The 22,010-nt window shown below is 32.8% G+C and overlaps 2 protein-coding genes across 6 annotated transcripts; one reads left to right on the top strand and one right to left on the bottom strand.

Annotated features, from left to right (window-relative positions):
- Window positions 1-217: 217 nt before the first annotated feature.
- Window positions 218-2,663, bottom strand: LOC139991405 (mitochondrial tRNA-specific 2-thiouridylase 1). Of its 4 annotated transcripts, none has more exons than XM_072011435.1 (8): window positions 2,563-2,663; window positions 1,901-2,094; window positions 1,656-1,832; window positions 1,406-1,590; window positions 1,096-1,322; window positions 859-1,026; window positions 557-781; window positions 218-473 (listed from the first exon to the last, which is right to left on the bottom strand). In XM_072011435.1, exons 3-8 carry the CDS (start codon window positions 1,796-1,798, stop codon window positions 321-323), a joined length of 1,101 nt encoding a protein of 366 aa, XP_071867536.1. In that variant the 5' UTR covers window positions 1,799-1,832; window positions 1,901-2,094; window positions 2,563-2,663; the 3' UTR covers window positions 218-320. The 4 variants fall into 4 exon arrangements, with proteins under 4 accessions (XP_071867536.1, XP_071867538.1, XP_071867535.1 ...); XM_072011437.1 differs by having other exon boundaries at window positions 1,727-1,832; XM_072011434.1 differs by having other exon boundaries at window positions 1,656-1,821.
- Window positions 2,664-5,021: 2,358 nt separating this feature from the next.
- Sin3a (SIN3 transcription regulator family member A) lies at window positions 5,022-21,927 on the top strand. 2 transcript variants are annotated; one of them, XM_072011415.1, is made up of 18 exons: window positions 5,022-5,161; window positions 7,656-7,939; window positions 8,635-8,808; window positions 9,009-9,161; window positions 9,235-9,569; window positions 9,660-9,897; window positions 9,965-10,219; window positions 10,305-10,703; window positions 10,797-11,248; window positions 11,329-11,803; window positions 11,871-12,117; window positions 12,193-12,567; window positions 12,648-12,817; window positions 12,911-13,105; window positions 13,379-13,588; window positions 19,000-19,151; window positions 19,244-19,454; window positions 19,541-21,927. In XM_072011415.1, exons 2-18 carry the CDS (start codon window positions 7,676-7,678, stop codon window positions 19,790-19,792), a joined length of 4,557 nt encoding a protein of 1,518 aa, XP_071867516.1. In that variant the 5' UTR covers window positions 5,022-5,161; window positions 7,656-7,675; the 3' UTR covers window positions 19,793-21,927. The 2 variants fall into 2 exon arrangements, with proteins under 2 accessions (XP_071867516.1, XP_071867515.1); XM_072011414.1 differs by having other exon boundaries at window positions 13,379-13,657.
- Window positions 21,928-22,010: the final 83 nt, after the last annotated feature.

Below are 22,010 nucleotides of genomic sequence, written 5' to 3'. Positions count from 1 at the left end.
GAGACGGATTAACCAAAGATTCCGAGTAGAAGTGAGAAAAACATTCTTTTATTTCTAATTTCAGCTTGCTTCTTTCAACTAATCTTTCTTTGTTTGATGATTGCACAGAAAATGATTTCGTTGTACGTATATTAGTGAATTTAGCGAAGATAAGAATCGAGATCGATCAATTATCGAGACTTATTGATCAATATAAAGGAAAAAAAAAATCTTTAAAGAGATTTTGTACGATGTTTATTTTATATTCAATCAATAAAAACTATATTAAAATGTCCAAATATAATTTCCTTTTTTTTGTTAATAAATTACTGTGTACAATATTACATGCTCGCGTCCGCGATCTGTTCTTGTGTCTCGTTGTTTCCTCGATAATGATCCCTTTTTACTTCTTGGTTTAAATTATAGTACGATGGACCACAATATGAGATTACAGCGCTACCTAGACACTCCTTTCCATTATATAAGGTGATAAACTGAAATAAATACGATAAATGTTAAATATTATTGAACACTATTATACGATAATTCAAAAAGGGTCATGTATAAGAAGCTCTACCTGTCCCTCTGTAAGTGCTCTTAATGGTTGACTAATCTGTATTATTAACTGATTCTTTAAATTTTTATGAACTGTACAAGGTACCAGGGGATCTCTATGTTGAAAGCGCAAATCACAATTTAATAGTCTAGAGAAACTATTAAATTCTGGCTCTGATGATATCCAGTACGGAGTACCTGTTATTACAAATTCTGAATATAGCGCTGAATTGTGTGTTCCTTTTACCTATTGATATTAATATATACATCAACATTTAATCCAAGTAAAAAATATAATTGACACATAACATTTTTTCTACATACTACAATGATGTTATTTGTGTTAATATCTTTCTTATACACATAGTATGCAGCTGGTAAACCACAAATTTTTATATTTTGCCCTATGGTCCAATGATGAAAGCCCATATGCTTTCCCAATACCCGTCCATCATCCAAGTCTACAAAGTCTCCAGGTTTGTCAGATATGTACTATAAATATTATTTAGTTGTTAATAGAAAAATGGAATAATAGCATACATTGAATTTATCATGCTGTACCTCGGATATGAAATTTTGAAAATTTCGTTTTCCCACAAAACATATCCCTCTGCTTTCCCTTTTTAGAGCAACTTTATCCAATCCAGCTTTCTGAGCAATTTGTTTAACGTCTTTCTTCAAATATTCTCCAAGGGGAAACATGGAGTATCTTAATGTTTGTTGAGGTACTTGGCACAAGAAAAATGTTTGATCTTTTCTTGCATCTCGAGCTTGAAATAAGCTGACATCTAGTAAAATAGTCAAACTAATAGGATTTGATTATATGATTAAAGCAAACGTTTAAGAATAACATTTAGAAAATTATATTTACTTGTATCTGGCTTAAAATGTTCAAGATAAGGACCAAAACTAGTTCTGACATAGTGTCCAGTTGCAATAGCATCAGCCTGAAGTTTAATACGTGCAAAGTTGAAGAAATGATCGAATTTGATATACTTGTTACACAAAATATCAGGATTTGGTGTATATCCATTTTCATATTGTTCCGTTAAATAGCTATAAAAATTAATAAAGATAAAATATTAATTAGTAGAAAGATATACAAATATGCATATACATACGAAAAGATATTATTCCAATATTCTTTTACAAAATTGACTTCAACAAGAGGAATATCTAATTTTTTGCACACCCATTGTGCATCTTCATAATCCTCCTCAATCTGACAAATTCCAGTCTCATCTTTGATGTCCCAATTTTTCATGAATACACCGGTGACATTGAATCCTTTAACAGTGCTAATTTTAATACTTTCATGGTACTAAATTATCATTCGATACTAGACGTTTTTATTCTCTTGAATTACCTTTATTTTTTAGAAGCAGTGCTGATACAGCACTATCAACCCCACCAGATATACCCACAATTACTTTTTTAAACATTTTCTAAGTGTCTTAAATTTCGTTTTATTACATATTAAACTTTTAGTATCCTAAACCTTTTTTTTTTCTCCCCAGTTTTATATTATTCCATCTTTATTCATATGTACCGTTAAGGAACCTATTAAATTAGCACATAAAACATTACATGTAAGACATTTTTAAAAGTAATTCTTTTAAATTGACTTAAATAGATATTGAAAATAAATTCATGTGTTAATTTCGCTCAGTACTATATTACAACAATACAAATATTTTCGAACCAACAACATGCAGAAAATTATTGAAAAAAAAATTCTAAACAATTACAAAAGTAAATTACAATAAATTACAAAAGAAATATATAAAGAATATGATAAGAAACAGCTTTTAAACATAGAACTATGCTCAATCGGTTTAACGTGTTGAAAACACGTTGTAAGATCAAGATTGTACATTTAAAATAACTCAATGTTCGAATTTATCCTAACTCGAATATTCATTTAACATTAATCACATGTGTATCGATTACTACGTTTGCACGGCCATGATAGTACATTATTCGACAAAGAATTTGGAAATTTACAAATAATAAAGGTTAAAGAAGTACCGAATCAATCACGTGGTACATGTATACGTATTGAACAGATTGCGTTTTGCGTGTGCAACGAATGAGCGGCTGTGCTCAGCGTCTAACGCGTTTAAACAATATCGAATAATTCGACGAAGAGATAATCAATCAGACTGAATTTGTAATAAAACACAGAACGTGATTTTTCCACGTGCACGTTGTGTATATTGGAGGAATATCGTTTAGACGCTTCCTGTGTGATTAGGAGGTTTCGAGACTCGCGCGTAGGTCGATGCCCGAAAATCGTCGGCCAATCGACGCACGGCTCTCTCGTCGGGAACCAGTCAAGCACGTTGACAGATATGCAACGGCTGGTCGCAGGAGCTTGCATATTTCGAATGGCATTTTATTGTGTGGATAGCAACGTACCGCGTGCTAGTTCAGTCTATTGGATTAGACGAAATTCTCGAGACGATAGACCAGTTTTCGAAGAAATGCGCGATTTCGGTGCAAGTGCAACCCATTTTGCGCAGTTTCCATGACCCAGATTACGATGGGGAGTTCGCTCGCCTTTCGGAACAGCTGTTGGCCGCGCGAAGATGTCGGCCGTGGGGAAACGCTTGGATATTTCGTGGACTGCGCGCGCCTCTTGGCGGCTTCGCCGCCACAATTTTCAGGGCTGTATCTACCCACAACAGATTAGGCACCTAGCGATTCTTCAATTTCATCGGGACGCGACACAACTTTTCTCTCAATAAGCATCTTTTTCGAAACTTTCCTGCGTAATTTTTTCGTGACAGGTGAATCCTGGCGTAATGAAAGAATTTAATAACCGGAAACCAAAGAAATGAATTATTACGAAAAGCATGTTAAAAATGTAATGTGTACGAAATTTTGTATATATCATCCTATCTGGCTGCTATGTTTTTTTTTTATGTAGTATATTATCCGCATAAAATACTTCGTGTTGTTATTCTAGTTTGTAAAAAGTTACGCGAATCCCGTCGATTTTGTGTTAAATCGTCATACACGGTGTAATTAAAATTCCATATGCTTTAAAAATCAGAATAGTATTCGAACAAACGGAAGTTTGAATGTGCGGAGTTTCTATCGCTGTTAACGTTTCAATAATTTATTAATGTGACTTACAAGAAGTTGATATCGTGAAGTGCTCGAATGAAACTTTGGCGGTATGTTGTTCGAGAGTATTCGTGTACTCTCTTTTCCAGTGTATTTATATCTATAGATATTAGCTGTTTTGTAAGAAACACGTTGTATCTTAAATATTAATATATTACGCGTAACTCACTCCAGTTATTGCGAGAGTATTGTCATAAAAATAACGTCGATAATGTAAACCGATATAAAAGCTCGAAACAAGAACTGAAATTGGAAGTTATTTGGATTGGTCGAAATTCTATGAAACTTAAACTATCAATAAACAACTAGAAAGTGTAGTTGAAACGATAACCGTAGGAAAATACGATTTCAAGAAATTGTACGATTAGTAATTGTCATTGTTAATTACGACTGAGAAAGACTATTATTTCGTAGCGATTACATTCCATGTGATTCTATGCCGATATGTTAAAGCAAATTGCAAGTGCGTGGCAATATCTTTGTCGTGGAAAACAGTGGAGAAAAGTAGTCGAAGAATAATCGATGCACAATTAATGAAAGTTGGAAGAGAAGTCTCGCGAGGCCTGCGACACACGTATGCTTTGCAGGAGGTACCCGAGTGGTTGGTAACAGAGACGCTTAGTGGATGAATACGGTCCTGCGCGATCCCCTCCACCTTCCTCATCCCGCTATACGACCAGTCAGTTCCTTGTTTGCCATACAAAATCCAATAGTTTGCCTTGTACCTCGAGAGAGTGCGAGTATGTCTTTTGCATTTGGGTATTTTTTTAAAAAGTGCGGTAATTCGTCCGTGTACTCGCGAAAATGTGCATTTTACTGAGTTTCTTCACACATACGACAAGATTTCGATGGTTCTGAGAGGGAGATCCGAGAAAGCATAGTGAATTCCTGTCTGAGAGACCAGACCGACCGGCCCGTTCAGGCTTCGTCGATTTTTTGGTCGTGAAAAAACAACGGGGCCGAAGCTTTTGTGCGGAAAGTCAGTTTCGACGGCTGGAAAAAGGACCGATATATCGACAAGAAAATCCAGTGTACTGAAAAGTGCTTATACCCGACACTCGAGGTGACTCCTTTGTAAAAGGAGCACCGCAGGACGAATATTTTTCCACTGGAGCTCTCGGGAAAATGTGTTATGTATTTACGTGGAATATTGCGTAACGTCGAGGGCCGGGAAGTGTTTGGAAACGTGCAACACTGACAAACCTCGCTTCGACGACTTCGCAGCACGGGCTGTACGCGTCCGTGCAGCTGGCTTTACCGGCTCTATTTCGTCTCCTCTGTGTCCCAGCGAAATTCCCCGACCGAGGCTCGATATCGCGGATCGAAATTCTGTCCAACGAAGAAACTCCACCGACGCTCGTCTCTCCTCGTGGAAGTGCACAAACTTTCCTACCGATCAAAACTTCGTTTCAATCAACGACCACTTGCTTCACTGGATAACTTCTCCCGAAATTCATTTTGGTGCAAGGACGTTCAACTTCTTTTCAAATGGAAATTGGTATGTATTATCTTTTCCACAAGATTTTTACCATATTCTAAGTCACTGACATTTCTATATCCATGCAAGGTCATCATAAACTACTATGTGGATGTAGACTGTGTTCTATAGAAGCACTAGGTTATAATTATTTTTATAACACACTTTTGTGTTTCAGTGCAACTTTCTTCCGATCAGGAAAATTTACATCTTATTTTGTGACCCGATGTCAGTAGGATTAGACCGATATTACAGTCTTTTACTTTATTATACCAGGGAAATTTACACTAATATGTTTTATAATATGTTACATTAGTGAATGTATGAATTAAAATTATCTTGTTTCCTTGTTGGTTTCTACGCTCATTCTCTTGCTTTTATTCTAGAAAGATGTAGAACGTAGGAAGAAAGAAATTTGTTAGTTTTGACAAATGAGAATAAAATAATGTGTGAAGAAACGCAGTTGTGCTTCTAGAACTGCAAATATCAAAGCGTATATGAAGAGGACATAAATCCTTTATAGCTACATTTTGTTATTGATAAAAAACTAGTTATAGATTCGAATGATATATAATAGCACAACGAAATATTTCTGTGTAGCTGTGAATAATCTTGTAGGGATATTTTCTTAGCATATAAAAAGTACATTCATAAAATATTTTATCTATTCCCATTTTTATAATTTACTTTTATTCTTTGAATGTCTACATTGACCAAGAAGTATAAAGTACAAAGGATATACATGACAGCGTGCCAGGTTAAAATATATAATAGTAATAAATGATTATTAAACCAATAAATAAAACAATAGATTACAAAGGATAGTAGTTCTTAATAGTAAATACAATATCCATTGGAAGAAAAATTACTTTCACCTCAAATTTATTAGTGGCTTTAAGCCTAACAAATTTATTGTATTTTTGTGTGAGGTTATATTACCTAAATATATCTTGGAGTAGATTTCAGAAAGGGTATACTCATATTTAACGTATGATTTATTTCCTACTATTGTCATAAATATAATAATATAATGGAAATGCAAACCACGTGTGTCTTAATTATTTTATATTATGCAATATATATATAACAGTTACGAGTATGAGTAATTCAATTATTTTTAACTGTAAATCGAGCAAGAAAATGTACAGTAATTTTGAATATTCAAAAATCAATTAGAAAATTGAGTGAAACATTTTTAACGGCTTTCTTATATTATTGTAGAGAAATAATTTCGAACATATTTGTATTGAAATCGACGTATTAAAAATCAACATAAATACCAATGAAATTTTCTTAATTTATCATTACATATTCATTCCTTTCACTGAAATGATGACAAAATTTTCACCTTTTCCATTATACTATTATTTTAGGAGTGAAAAAGTTTGATGTTGTTCGAAGTTATGGGAAAGTGCTCGCGCTGTTTTAGATTCCTCGGAAGCTCTGTCACACGATGATCGAGCGCGCGGTGCTTTCAAAATTCCGAACATCGTCGTGTAAATTGAAATCGATCTAGAAAGGAAACATCAAATTTATCGAATGTTTTTTCTACACGGCAGTACAACGTATTTATATACTTACGACGTTAGCCAACGGTAGTGCGGATGCATCGTCGATCACGTCATTTTATCACCTTAAACGAAACAATACCATCACCGAACACTTTCGAACTCTACTACACCTTTTCTGTCTTCTGCTCATGGCGCGCTAAACGCCACGATACCCGCGAAAGAGTTGCTGCGTCGTGTTTTATCGCAGCTTTGAGGATAAATACAATGGTTGTGTATCGCATAGGTTCGATGTTAACCCTTGAAGGCTATCATAAGCGAAATCTCACTGTCATTATTTTTGAGAATATAGTTAAAAATATATCAAGTTGTAAAAATTCACAGAAATGTTTACTATGAGAACATATATGAAGTATCCAAAATCTTATCTATTAATAAGTAAAACAATTTTCTAAATTTCATTTTTTAATTACATTCATAAAAATATGAAGACGAATAGTTATTAATTATAATTAATTAATAGACTGCGGGTCTTTATGCAGATTAATATTTTTGAGAATGTAATTTAGAAAATAGGATCTAGATAGAAAATTGTTTTATCTACCAAATATTATAGAAAACACTATACTTTTGGTATTTGACAAATTTTCTCGTATTATGCATTCTTCAAATTTTCCATAAATACAAAAAATCCACAGTGTACCTATAATAATATCGCCGTAATGTTATTTATAACCACAGGGAACAACAACTTCTTATCCAATATGGAATAGTAATAAAATATTTAATTGCTTTTCTTAAGTTTTCTATTGATATCTATAATTAAGAGGAAATTAAATTTCACTCATGATACGTGGTTTAAATGACAAATCGTATAAAATTAATACGGTACGAAATGCGTTAGTTTGATTTCCTTTGATGGGTTAAAGGTTTTTAGGGTTAAACAAGATATGATTAATATCGGGATGAAAAGAACATCTCTAAACAAGATCTTTCTCAATTTGTAGCATTTCCAATGTGATCTGCGATGAAACGTGTTCGCGGGCTGGACGAGGTAGCATCACCAGCAGCAGCAACATTAAAGCACTCATCAGTGAGTGCAGGAAGTGGCGGAGGAGGTAGTTTGGAGTACCATTCAAGCAGTGGAATAGGCGTTGTTGTACCTGGCCAAGCAGTTCGATCAGTTGCTTCGAAAGAAATGCCGGGTAGCATACAATTTGGAACTGCCCAAGCTCAACAGCAATATACTGGAGCAATTGTAGTGCCGACCGCGGCCCCGTCCCCCATTAAGGTACGTGTTATCTACATTGTAATAACAACAGTAACGAGTAGCAAAACAACTACATCGTTTTTTTCATTTTTCTATGCTTTTTACTATTTTTTAATTGCTTTATATAATTTCAATCTTTTTTTATAGCTTCTTTGTTAAAATGAAATTGTATATTTTAATGTTTCTTCTTTCTTGTAACGTTGTTATTCATAAGTCTTTCAGGTATTACTGGTATATAATAAAGCAGAGTGATGCGGGGGCGAATGAAATTAATCGGCTTAAAAGCGGTCTATCGAATTGAACGTTCTCCTATTACGTTTTTAAAAATTTTTTAATTGTCACGTTAATAAATCTCTACCTATCTCTATCTACTATGGAGTACCTTTATTTGTAAAATAAATATACAACATTATTGTTATTGTTTGATAACATCGCTTCATTTTCATGTGTATATGTGATGAAAATATAATTAAGAAATTTTATTTAATTTTTTGTTCAAATAAGATTTGTATAACTAATTGTTTCACCTTGTATTAATAATAAGATTGGATAATCAGAGAATAATAACATCTATATGTACATATAACATCTATATGTAATCAATAATAATAACTTCTATATGTACATTTTTTTCCAATTTGTATGTACAGGAATATAATCAAACTTGTAAAGATTAGATTTATAGATTGTGCAATTATTATCAATTGTATGTGCAGGGAAGTGGATCTGCAGGACTTACTTCTACATGTAGCAGTAGCAGTGTAAATACTGGTGGAGGTTTACATGGTGGAATAGGTGGTGGGAGTAACCATAGTATGGGTTCCCAACAGCCTACACCAGGAACACAAAGTCAGGTTCATACTCAACAGCAACCAACAATAAGGCATAAGGTTTATATCCAACAATGTATATAAGTTGAAATAAATCACAGATATCGAGATTTATTGAAAATAATAGCTGTATAATTATGTAAAAGCATGGGTTTGTCTTGTATTTTGGATAAAACATTGAAAATCAGAGTTCTTATTAAAATATGATATTTTCAATTAACAAGAGATTTTGTATAAAAATGTTTTTATACCTCTTATAGGTTCATTCTGGCAATGTAACACCATTAGCTTCTACTCCACCAGGCACAAGCCTAGGTGGCGGCAGTGGTTCCCAACAATTTCAGAGATTGAAAGTAGAAGATGCGTTATCTTATTTAGATCAAGTAAAGTACAAATTCAGTGATCAGCCTCAGGTAAATCTATCATTATCAACATTATCTGAGTTACAATAATCATATTTTATTTCATAATCATGTTTAATTTTAGGTGTATAATGATTTCTTGGATATTATGAAAGAATTTAAGTCTCAAAGCATAGATACACCAGGAGTAATAACAAGAGTGAGCCACTTATTTAAAGGGCACCCTGAACTTATTGTTGGTTTCAATACCTTTCTTCCACCTGGGTACAAAATAGAGGTGCAAGCAAATGAGCAAGGATATGCATTTCAAGTGTCAGTTAGTATGCCAAGTCCAACAGCAACGCACACTTGCGCTAGCTTATCACAGCATCATTGCACTGTGAATGTTGGTTCACCTCCTGTTGCAAGTCCACCAACACAACCAGCGAAAGCTCCTCCAGTATTGCAGATAATGCAAGGGTAGGATATTATCAATATTTTATATATTAATTTTTACTGTTTTTGCGGAATAAATCGATAATTTGTATTTTACATGCTATTTGAAATTAGGGGCACAAACATGCACCACTCTCTGGCAAATAATATTTCGAATAATAGCTTGACAGTACATGCACCTTCGCCACCACCGGTACAGGCATACAATAATTCACATGTTAGTGCAGCTCAAGCGCAGGCTGTGAGTCAAGCATTAAGTCAAGCACAAGATGGTATACCCACCAGTGGACAAACTCAACAAAGCCAACCAGTTGAGTTTAATCATGCGATTAATTACGTTAACAAAATTAAGGTTTGTATTCAATTACAGAATGCGATAAGAAATGTAAGATATTAACTTAATTTGTTTATAATTTCAGAATCGATTCCAAGGTCAACCAGACAAGTATAAAAGATTTTTAGAAATTCTGCATACTTATCAGAAAGAGCAGCGAAATTTAAAAGAATCTGGACACATGGGTGGTACGAGTGGATCTGGTGCATCTGGTGGGGCAAAACATTTAACAGAAGCAGAAGTTTATAGCCAGGTTGCCAAGTTATTTGAAAATCAAGAAGATTTGCTGGCTGAGTTTGGACAATTTTTGCCGGATGCTACTAATCAACAGAGTTCGTTGGTAAGATGGGTATTATAAAATTGATATAAAACAAAATTTTACTTCAAAAATTTTTTTTATTAATGTTTTGGTGATAATATTTTAGAGTAACAAGACTGCTACAGTTAACGATCACACAACAATTGTCAAGAAACCATTGGGACCTAAAGCACCTTATAATAATTCGGGAAATATTTCGAGAGACCTTCGTGAATCGGGTGGTACTAGTACAATAGAACGCGAAAATCGCGATCATAGAGATCGTGACCGAGAGCGAGATAGATCTGGTATACGAGATATTAATAGCGTACAAAAATTTGGTCATAACACGGGACAATTGAAAAGAAGTCCATCGTTTTCACCTTCGGTAACAGCCGGAAACTCTCACCATATACAGCATGGTCCACCTCTGAAAAAGCCTAAAGTATCGTCTATGCGTGAATGTGTTACCATAGCCGAAGCTGGAAAATATGGCAGTCTCAATGATTATGCTTTCTTCGATAAGGTTAGTACTTTCAATTTTTTATTTCCATACTATTAGGAAAGTAAAAATGAAATAAATGCATAATAAAAAAAATATGTATTATTATATTCTTAGGTTCGTAAAGCATTGAGATCGCAAGAAGTATACGAAAATTTCCTCAGATGTTTGGTTTTGTTTAATCAAGAGATAGTTTCTAAATCTGAGTTGGTGCAGTTAGTGACGCCATTTCTTGGTCGTTTTCCTGAACTATTGCGGTGGTTTAAAGATTTCCTGGGCCACTTGCCCGAGTCTTCTAGTACCAACGCAACAAATGCAAGTAGCAATTTAAATGTTGAAGCGCTACCAAATAATGTTGTACGAAGTCATCAAGAGAGACCGCAAGGTGATCTGGCGATGGAAATTGACTACACGGCATGCAAGCGTCTAGGGGCATCATACTGTGCGTTACCAAAGTCTTACGTTCAACCAAAGTGTACAGGAAGAACGCAACTGTGTAAAGAAGTTCTCAACGATACATGGGTTTCATTCCCCACTTGGTCAGAAGACAGTACATTCGTAACATCCAGGTTCGTAATTTTTATATCTCTTTTATGTAATATTTATTGTTGAATAGTAGAATAATTTTTTATTGGGTTGGAATGTTTAGGAAAACTCAGTACGAGGAATTCATTTATCGTTGCGAGGATGAACGATTTGAGTTGGATGGTGTAATAGAAACTAATGCGTCAACGATCAGAGTTCTCGAGGGTGTCCATAAGAAAATGAGTAGAATGAGCCAAGAAGAACTTCAGAAATTCAAGCTCGACGATTGTCTCGGTGGTTGTTCGCCTACAATTCATCAGAGAGCCTTGAAGAGGATATACGGCGATAAGGCGGCTGACATTATAGACGGTCTTAAGAAAAATCCTGTAGTAGCAGTACCAGTAGTTCTTCGTCGACTAAAGAGTAAGGAAGAAGAATGGCGGGAAGCGCAAAAAGGTTTCAATAAACTCTGGAGAGAACAAAACGAAAAGTACTACTTGAAGTCTCTGGATCATCAAGGTATCAATTTCAAGCAGAACGATGTTAAGGCCCTAAGGTCCAAGAGCCTATTTAATGAAATTGAAACGTTATATGATGAGGTTTGTAACTGTTTTTCCTCTAGGTAAGTCTATGCTTCTCACTATTTAAGAATAATTTATTTTGCAGAGACACGAGCAGGTAGACGATGGTAGCGGAGATGGTCAAAATAATAGCGGTCCACACCTTGTATTACCTTACAAAGATAAGTCTGTCCTAGATGATGCAGCCAATCTTCTTATCCATCATGTAAAGCGTCAAACAGCCATCCACAAGGAAGACAAGCAACGAATAAAGCTTTTGTTGAAGCATTTTATACCTGATCTTTTCTTCCATCCACGCCAGGAACTAAGTGACGACGAAAGGGATGAAGACGGTAATGCATTAAATTTGATAAATTATTATTTTTGTAGTCGAAGCAATTTATTTTATACAAATATCGCTGTTACAGATGAGAAGGAAGATCTCAATGTAGCAGCGTGTAGTAATTCTCAGTCGGTAACGATGAATACCTCTCCGTTGGGTGGTGGTGGCCTCCAAGCAAATAGGAATAAGGCGCCGGTATCTCCGATTCCGTCTTCCACGTCTATTAAAACCGAACCTGATATCAAAGTACCGATCCATGCGATGTCGGATGATCCTGAAGAAGCGTACACGCTCTTCATGGGCAGCAACAATTGGTACCTTTTTTTAAGGTTACATCATATATTATGTGAAAGATTAACAAAAATGTACGACCGGGCTCTGGCTCTTGCTGAAGAGGAATCACGGTACAAACAGCAGCGTAAAGAGAGCACAGCTGTCGCGTTACGGTTAAAACCTAAAAGTAAGTGTAAAACATAGTTTTGTTTGTACGAAAAAAATGTAGTTCGTTCTAATTTAATATTCTTAATATGTTTGATATAGATGAAATTGAAATTGAAGATTACTATCCAGCATTTTTGGATATGGTTAAGAATGTTCTAGACGGTAATATGGAAAGTACCGCATATGAGGATACCTTACGAGAAATGTTTGGTATTCACGCATATATCGCTTTTACGTTAGATAAGGTTGTAACATACGCTGTGAGACAAGTAAGTATATGCATATCAGATTTAAAAATTTTTTAAATTACTATAATTTTATAATTATAGTAGGATTCTAAAACAAAAATATAAAATTTTTAGTTGCAGCATTTGGTCTCAGATCTTATATGCCAGCAGTGTATGGAATTATTTCAGCGAGAACAACGACAACCAAAAGAAAGTAGTGGTGCAGGTGGTTTATGTGCTACAGCGTACATGAGACTCGGTGCAGAAATGTCGTATCAGCGTAAAGCTGAAAAGGCTATGGCGGATGAAAATTGTTTTAAAATATACATTGTAAGTTTCGATTTTTCAGAAGAATTATTTGGCGAATGACAAAGTTATTGCTACCATTTATTTTAGAAGCTTATAATTCACTGTTATATATGTTAAAAATACTAAAATATTCTATTGAACCTTTGATTCATGAACATTAACCATATGTTAATGTATCTCTTAATTACAGCTGATAATATCCTACAAATACGAAAAAATTATGAATAAAAAAGTATTACTTTCTCGTAAATTAAACGAAACGCGTTTTACATGTAAAACATTTTATTGTTGCAGTATAAGAAAGACTGTAAAATGACAATGGAATTGTTGGATACGGAAGGTGATGAAGCGATGGACAACAGTTGTAGGGAAAGAGAAAGGGAAGGAGTTACAGTATCTGAAAAGTGGTCTACATATGTTGAGAGGTTTTCTGCTCCAGCTGGTCAGACTAGCCCGAAAGACACCCCTACCTTAACAGACAATGAGCCAACAACCAATCATCCTGTGAGTAACGACCAGGCAGCAAGGGGGGGGAGGGGCAGAAAGCGCAAGAACACTGACATTAGCAAGAAGGTATAGGATCCACATCCCTTTTCATAATCATTGCCAACGTTGAAGTTTACATTCATTCGTATTTGATGTCTGTGATTGGAAGTTGTACTGTTGTCATTCAGTGTACAACTAGTGTCCCAAAGAACGAAAGCTTACTAAAAAAAAACTTTCTTCTAATTATTTCGTGTGATCGTACTATAAAATTATACCAGAGGTATTCGTATGTGAAACGTTTGATCTTGCAGTCGGACGCCTTTCCAAAAAAAACTCGGTCTTCAAGAGAATCATTGTTGACTTACTTAAAGAAAGATATCAAAAAAGAAGTAGAAAATATTTTAGGAATGAACATCGCAGCATATAATATCGGTTGTTTGCTAATACGAGGAAGCTATGTAGCCATATACGATCTGCTATCATCAATGCTTTATCACGCGAATGGGGTCAGAACACTGGTTCATGCTTGTCATTATATAGAAGTTGCAGAACTTTGTATACACATAAGCAGAATGAACTAATATTCTTTTAAATGCTAAAAAAAAAAAAAAAAAGAAAAAAAAGAAAAAGAATGGAAAGTCATATATTTATTTTCGTAACGTTTAAAGAGATAAGAGAGATATGATTTTCATCTGAGCGCGTCCATTGTGGTGCTGTAAATTAAGTAAAGAGAAAGATAAGAGAAAAATAGAAAAAGAGAATATAGTGCACTACGAATCCCCATTCTTTATTCTATATATTCGCACTATTAGTGCATTGCAATACCATTACATGTTACGCGAAAAACCACAAATTATAAATTATATTTCTATATTTTAAATATCGATTTATAGTAAAACAACGATATCTCAATAGCAATTTTTCCAAATTTTCAAACGCAAAGATTTATCGAAGGCATTTAGAAGTATACTGCTCCACACGAGTCACTGCTTTGCTTCCTCGTTTTTTACAGCGTAAATAAGTTTTGTCTATCCACGCGAGTTTCTATGCAAGGGTTTATTCTTTCAACCGGTGATATCTTTTTTATTTTTTATTTAGGGTCAAAAGGAAGTTTGTGCGTTCGATAAAAGGGAGGGAAGTGCGCGATATTTACATTTACGTACAAAAAGATTCCAAGTTTCGGTTGTTTTTAAATTTTATTTTATATTTTATTTAATAATGTGGTTATCTAATAACTTCTTTTTAATTATGTTTGTTGTTTTTGTTTGTTATATAAGAATAAAAATATTATAAATGATTGTATAAAGGTTGAAAAGCTTATAAGCTTATAAAAGAAATAAGAATACGTACTAAATTCACTAATTTGCTTTCGTGTTGAAAACATGATTCTCCCGTGAATCTCTCACTTGAAAAGAATCGGTCAACGAAACAAACAAGGAAAATTTTCACATATACAATTAAATCGTACTATACTTTACCGTACTGTCTCTGTAATTGTCTATTTCACGTTTCTTTAGAAAAGGAAAGATAAAATTAACTAGTTACAGCAGAATAGTTATGAGATGAATGATATTAACGAGCATTTAACTCATTTTGCAAATGTACAAAAATGATGAAAAGAAACATCAACGGGACACGGCATACACAAATGAAGTCATCCGAGCAGTGCCATAAATGAATGTAAAATGTTAGCATAAAAGAAAAAAAGGACATAACATTTGATATCGGTCAATTCTTAAAGTTTAGTTCATTTTCATCTTACTATTATTATAAACTAGATAAGATCATAATTTCTAGAATTTATTATCGAGATAGAATTTAAAAAGAAATATGTAAATATTTGATATAAATTTGTACATATGTTTTGATACGCAACTTGGTCGACTGGTAGAGGTACTATGCATCTACTAACTTGTAAAATTTCACCATTTCGCTATCATACATTCGAACATTAGTGAAGCCTTTGGGAAGGAAATATGGATATTGACTCGTGAACACATTACTTCCACGCCACATCACATTATGCAGGGTAATCGTTGCTTTTTCTGTCTTCTGGCCGCTCCAACTTTCAATTTATTACTACGAAACTTCTAATTATGACAGAGTAACTATCAAGTTCACAAAGTAGATAAAGATAAAAGAAAAGATACGCATGTTGAGAGAAGGTGCATTATATGATAAAATATCGTTTTGGACATTTAACAAACAACATTGGATTTCCAAAGGTTGCGTGTGTTATGATTCCTTACGGATATTAACGAAAAAATCTTGGGAAACTTCCGTACTATTAAATTAGGGTATGTTAACGAAGTATTAAAATTGTATATTTTTTAGGCATTAGGTTAGGGGATATCAGACCATTTAGAAGATTTTCAATTACGCGAACACAGTTCGATGTGTTATATTACATTCTTCGAATTAGATTCGTTTGATTTAAAAGGTGTAGTGTGATATGTAAGATCATACTATGCATTGATTCTAGCTTGAACATTAAAAAAAGAAACTGGAAGTAGCGTTATTATTGGCGTGGACCAAGTGTGTTCCTGGCTTAACTGTTGCGCCACTGTGAAATGCAGGTGTATGATAATTCTTTGCTATGTACATATTAATATATAAGTAGTGAAGCAAAGATTATATGGCATAGCATGTAAATAGAAAATCACTTGTATCTTTTCATTAATTCATAGCTCCAACTGAAAGAAACGTAACAGTATGAAGCGTTGATATCCCACGAACTAATTTCGAATATCTGCCAAAGGTTTCACAGTTTTAACTCTCTCGGTTTCTGCTGTTGCTTTTTGCATTGAGAAGGTCCATTACTTTTCCCCCTTTTTTTAATTTGTTTGGTACTCTATTGAACTTTCATTCTGTGTAATTACATTCTTCTCGTGGAAATGGTATAATTCTATCGAATATATTTTTTACAGTGCAGACTATAAAAATTGTTAGTTATTAAAAGTTAGCTCGCATCAAGCATTAAGTTTTAATGTCGGAAGAGTAATTTTTATCGAATCGTTCTTTGTTCCTTCGTAAGTTTCGACGAGTTAACCGATTTCGTTACTAAAAAATGTGCTTTTAATGTTTTGTCGCGTTTAGGATTTCTTTTTCGAAATCAAACAACTATTAAGAAATACGTTGCTAATTTTATTATTATTATTATTATTGTTTGACGTCGAGATAAAAAAATCTACGTTTTGTATATTTTATGGAAAAACAGGTACTATTTCTTAGTTTTCTTTGTCATAGTATTCTGTACAGTTATATAAATACGTTTTTGACGCAAAGTGGATTTTCAGATGCAGTGTTCGCAACGTTGTTTCCTCATTGAATGATATCTTCGTATTTTGTACAAAATGTAAAACATGCATTTCCTGACAAGGCTCTGCATCATGGAATTTTAAGCGCTATTATATATATAGAGAGAGAAAATCTACACGTATCATGTACGTGTATTTATATATTTTTCGTTTATTTAACAGTTCAATACGTTTTTATTAGATAACGTGGCACAAATTTAAATTAATTTAAACGATATATATACATATATATATATATATATACCTACACACATATATATATGTGTATATATATGTAATTGTTGCCACAAAGGATCTGATTTAAACGTTATTATGACATTTGTAATATAGTTTCATTGAGACTATGAGGTCGTATATGCAGACAGATTTTATGTGATTGTTATAAGCTCATATCTCCGTTTTCACTTTATGCAGTGAATTTTAAACTCTATATATATATAAGACATATATATATATATATATATTTTGTAACTGTAATCTGTATATGAAACGAATATACATATAATAATAGATAAACAATAATATTGTATAGAAGAGAGATATTGAAATACATGAACAATGCTTTTAAACATTATTGTCTAACATCATTTTGTACCACTAAATTTATTACTTTGATTCTCCAATGATATTAATTTTTTGTAACGAAAAAGAAAGATAAAAGAATTCTTTGCCTGTGCTTTTGCACAATGAATGAAACGAGACAAAAAACAATGCAAAATGAATATTTCATAATACTATATTTAAATACTTAGTAATCATGCAGAAAGATATTTATTTCCAGATGTTAAAAATTTTATGTTTGTCCTTATATGATTTTTATTTTACATATTTTTTCTCATTTAGCTTCGATTTGTTGTTCTGTTTTATTATTTCAATATTATATCATGTATGCTGAACGTTAAATGGTGATAAATATACACACACATACACACACATATATATGTATATATACAATATATACGTATATATATGTATAGACATATGTATATTAAGAGTAATATATCTCTTTTCTAACACATTTGTATTTTAAAATAGTAAAGCCGCCATATAAGTTAGAATTCCACTCGAATCATATCAATACCACGCCTTTTTTGTTATGCTTTCGATTGAAAAATTTCACTCATCGTCTGTGAATGTACATGGATTGAAAATTGACCTGAAAATGTTACTTTAAGTTCATTTTCTTTCATTTCATCTCTTGTTCGTTTAATTGATTTCATTTTGCTTACACAAAATTATTGGACAAATTTGTTTTATTACTTTCAAGTATTATTGGTACTAAGACTCAATATAGTTGCTGTTACATATTGTTACTATATAATGATAAATTTATGAATGAATATTTCTGAACTAAAATTAATGATTTCATTATAAGGTACTGTTAACACGTAAGAATTGTTACTTGTTGCTAGTCATTTATACAGTATCAATAACATGCTAAAAAATAGTAAAACAACAGATTACAAGATATTTTGAATGTGGTTTATTTTCGCTTATTGCTCTTTTTCATGCATAAACCTCTGAAAACCGTTAAATGTTTTTGGTACGTTCTTTAAAGAACATCCTTTTATGTATCCGTGTTTTCCCAAGTTAATTATTAATAAATTTTATTTGTAGAATATAGTTATTTATTGATGCGTATGCGATTCAGTATGTGTCAGTGTATAATGACAATCACATAATGACATATAACTTACTTACAAAAAATGAAGATAGCATAAAAAGATTTAAATTCCTTTTGAACGAGTACCCTTAAGAAAATTTCGTTTTTCTTTTGTATATAGAAAATTGATTATTTTTATTTATTATTATATATATCTTTCATTTGTTTCTGTATTTTGCCGTAGTTTATTATTTTTACTTAAAATATTTTATTACTTTTAGAAAGAGAGTAAGCTCTATACAAGAGGAATGTTTGTAATTTAGTACAATGTGTGAAATATTGTAATAAATTATTTTGCAATTGTGCTGTAATAAGAGCTCTTAACTTAAGTATGTTAAACTTAGTACTAATTACTCATAATAATACAATGAATGATATCATTAAAATTGTATGTATACATGTATTAAGCTGTACCTGTTAAAAAAGTTAACATGAAACGATTGTTGTAGATGGATGGAAATGGTTGGAGTTCTTTAGGCAGAATCTTGGCAGGACGTAAGCCTGTATTTCTTTACCGTAATATTAGACAGTGGAGGAAAAAAGCTGCAAGAATGATGTCAGCATCAGTGCCTAACACCAATCAACCAGATAAAGCAGCAGGGTAAGTATCATTTAAATCTCTTTATAATTAAAATCATAACTCTGTTGATAAGATATAATATTTGAATGCCTTTCCTTTCTATCTTTCTTTAGATCAACTGACAAAGAAAAATCACTGGATTCTGTGGATGCGCTCCTAAAGCGACCTCCTGGTTTAAGATTAGCAGATTCTGGGGATACATCTGACATTATCAATTCCGATGAAACCCAGTGTAGATTTAATCCCAATAGTTACCAAATGCTTTATATTGCTAGTAAGGAAGCATTCCTGTATAAACAAAATTCTTTCAGTCGTGCCAGGGAGGTATGTTCCACGATTAAAAATTTGTCTTATTTTTTTTAAAATTAACGATACTCATGATATTTATTAATTATTTGCTTTTTCAACAGTGTCATCCATCTGTTACAAAACACTTGAATTCAAAGTTCCATCAATGGCTAGCGGGTTGGGTATCCAAGAATGTCGCAGATGTTCAACACCGATTATGTCAGGATTGGTTGATGGGACGTTATGAAAACTTAATTCCTCATAAAACACGAGTGATCACGGACAATGATCAAACGAGAACGCCTTATCGACAATACAATCGTTATCGAGTGGAACGCTTGCAACCCGATCCTCTGACGGAACCAAGTGTATAATCATACGTCTCTTATCATTTCTTTACTATTCTCTGAGAGCATATTGATAATACTGAGAACTCGTTTCGATAGTCTCATATTCATATTTTCTGTTACAAAAAGAAATTAATACTTAAGAGAGGGTTACATCGAAGGCAAAATCGAGACTGATTCTTGAACTATATCGCGCGTATGTACAACGAGAGAACGTCTTATTTTGCCAACGAAGTTTATCGCGAACGAAGAAGGTGTAGAAGTGGTCGTTAAGGAAAGAAAGTATTGAAGATTACAAATGAATCGTCTATACATTGTGTACTAAACTTATTGCATACAATTTTTAACTAAATTTGATTCTTCAACTGTACAGGTATGGAAAATTTGATGCAAATTGAAATATCGCTGACTTGTTGAAGTTGTTGTTTGTCTAAGGGTTTAGTGTTGAACGTTTTTTCAACATAAAGTACTAAATTAACTATTGAATCAAATGTTAAGAAAGATGATCAATTATAATGAGCGATATTTCTAATTGTATTGAAGTTAAGCTTGTGATCAGGTAATATAAGATATTTAAACATATTGTTTCATTTCTGAAATTCGAGTACTTTTCGATAAAACTAGATATAGATTTTCCAGGTAAGGTTTTACATAAGAGAGTAAAATAATGGTAAAACTTTTGATACTTTATGTAATATCTTAAATATTTAGGAAGACTATGATAATATAATTGTTGTTTATAAGCATATTGCAGATTCAGCCAATTTTATTTTATTAAGTATTTTATTTTTATAGACTTACACAATTGTCATTGAAACATTGAATATCGTTAGTGATTAAAAGAAGCTATTAAAATTTCGATTCGTAGTATGTTATATTATTTAATTCACGACTGTCTATTTATAACTGGAACGTAACGAAAGATTGGGTTATAAGAAAGCTGTATACTTTTTTTTGAATAATAACTTTATATACATGTATGTAAAATATCTTTCATTCGAAGTTTTTAATAACTTACTTCTCTTATTTTTCTTACGAACGTCGCGATCGAAGTTTCCGTTCTCTTGAATTCGGTATACATAAAACTGTACGTATAAATACATGCTTGTACAGATGCATGTGCATGTATGTATAGATATGCGATAACTGAGTGCATATATGTGTACATACATGCATATGTATGTATATATATGTATATATACATATGAAACGAAAAAGTACTAGGCCTTATTTTTTACCTGATCTTTAGGCTATTCGATAGAAAATGTACAATATTAAAGTATGACGGTGTTCCTGTACAGTGCAAAGCTGTTGACAACATTAGAATACGGCGTTTATCGAAAGACATTGAGAGGTATTGACTCACCACGCACGAGATACATATATGGCCATAGATATTATTTTACGTTATTCTTAAGTATGTATCTTTTTTACTAATTCTTTTACTTGTATATTGATATACAAGACACACACGTATTGAACTTGTTGAAAATGTATAAATCATCTTTTATATTGTCGATATCAATCACGATGTTAAATTTTCAATGTTTTAAACTTTCACCAGAAAAGAAGGAAGGATAATACGAAATTGAATGAAGAAAATCGTGCGCGGTGAAAGAAAAGAAGCACATAATACCTTTGCAAGATTCAAACTGTTTATAATAATTGAAAAAGGCGAATTGGTTTCGTTCCAATCATTCAAACAAAAAATAACGTTTAAAATATGACAGATAATAATGTATGCATAAATTTTGGATTGAATACATTTTTATCGTAATTATACAGATTTAGTTGAAATCTTAGCGTCTCTGTTTTGTGGATATTTTGAAAAGATACCATTTTACATACATTTACACAACCAAGTATATAAACACAGACGCACTGTACTGTTCGGCGGTTATGCGTATATTGCAGTTATATAGTAAACTGTGTATCTTATGAAAGATGAACAAAGAAAAGAAAGACCCGGTCTTCCGATGCTCGACTACTCGTGACTATTGATGATGAATGATAGTGTATTTTATCGAGAAATTGCTAATTTTAAAAGTGTATGTCCATGTATCAAAAGTGAATGTACAGGCAATTTTATTACTCGAGATAATAATTTAATGTTGATATATTTTGCACAAATCATTATTAATATTAATAAACCATTAATATTATGGCTGTTTTATTTGACTTGCTATGCTATTTTCAGGTCATAATACAGAATTAACTTGCCCTTATTTCTTAACTACTAAGAATT

Source organism: Bombus fervidus, chromosome 10, assembly GCF_041682495.2.
Source record: "Bombus fervidus isolate BK054 chromosome 10, iyBomFerv1, whole genome shotgun sequence".
NCBI lineage: Eukaryota > Metazoa > Arthropoda > Insecta > Hymenoptera > Apidae > Bombus > Bombus fervidus.
This window is presented reverse-complemented; position numbering and strand designations above follow the sequence as displayed.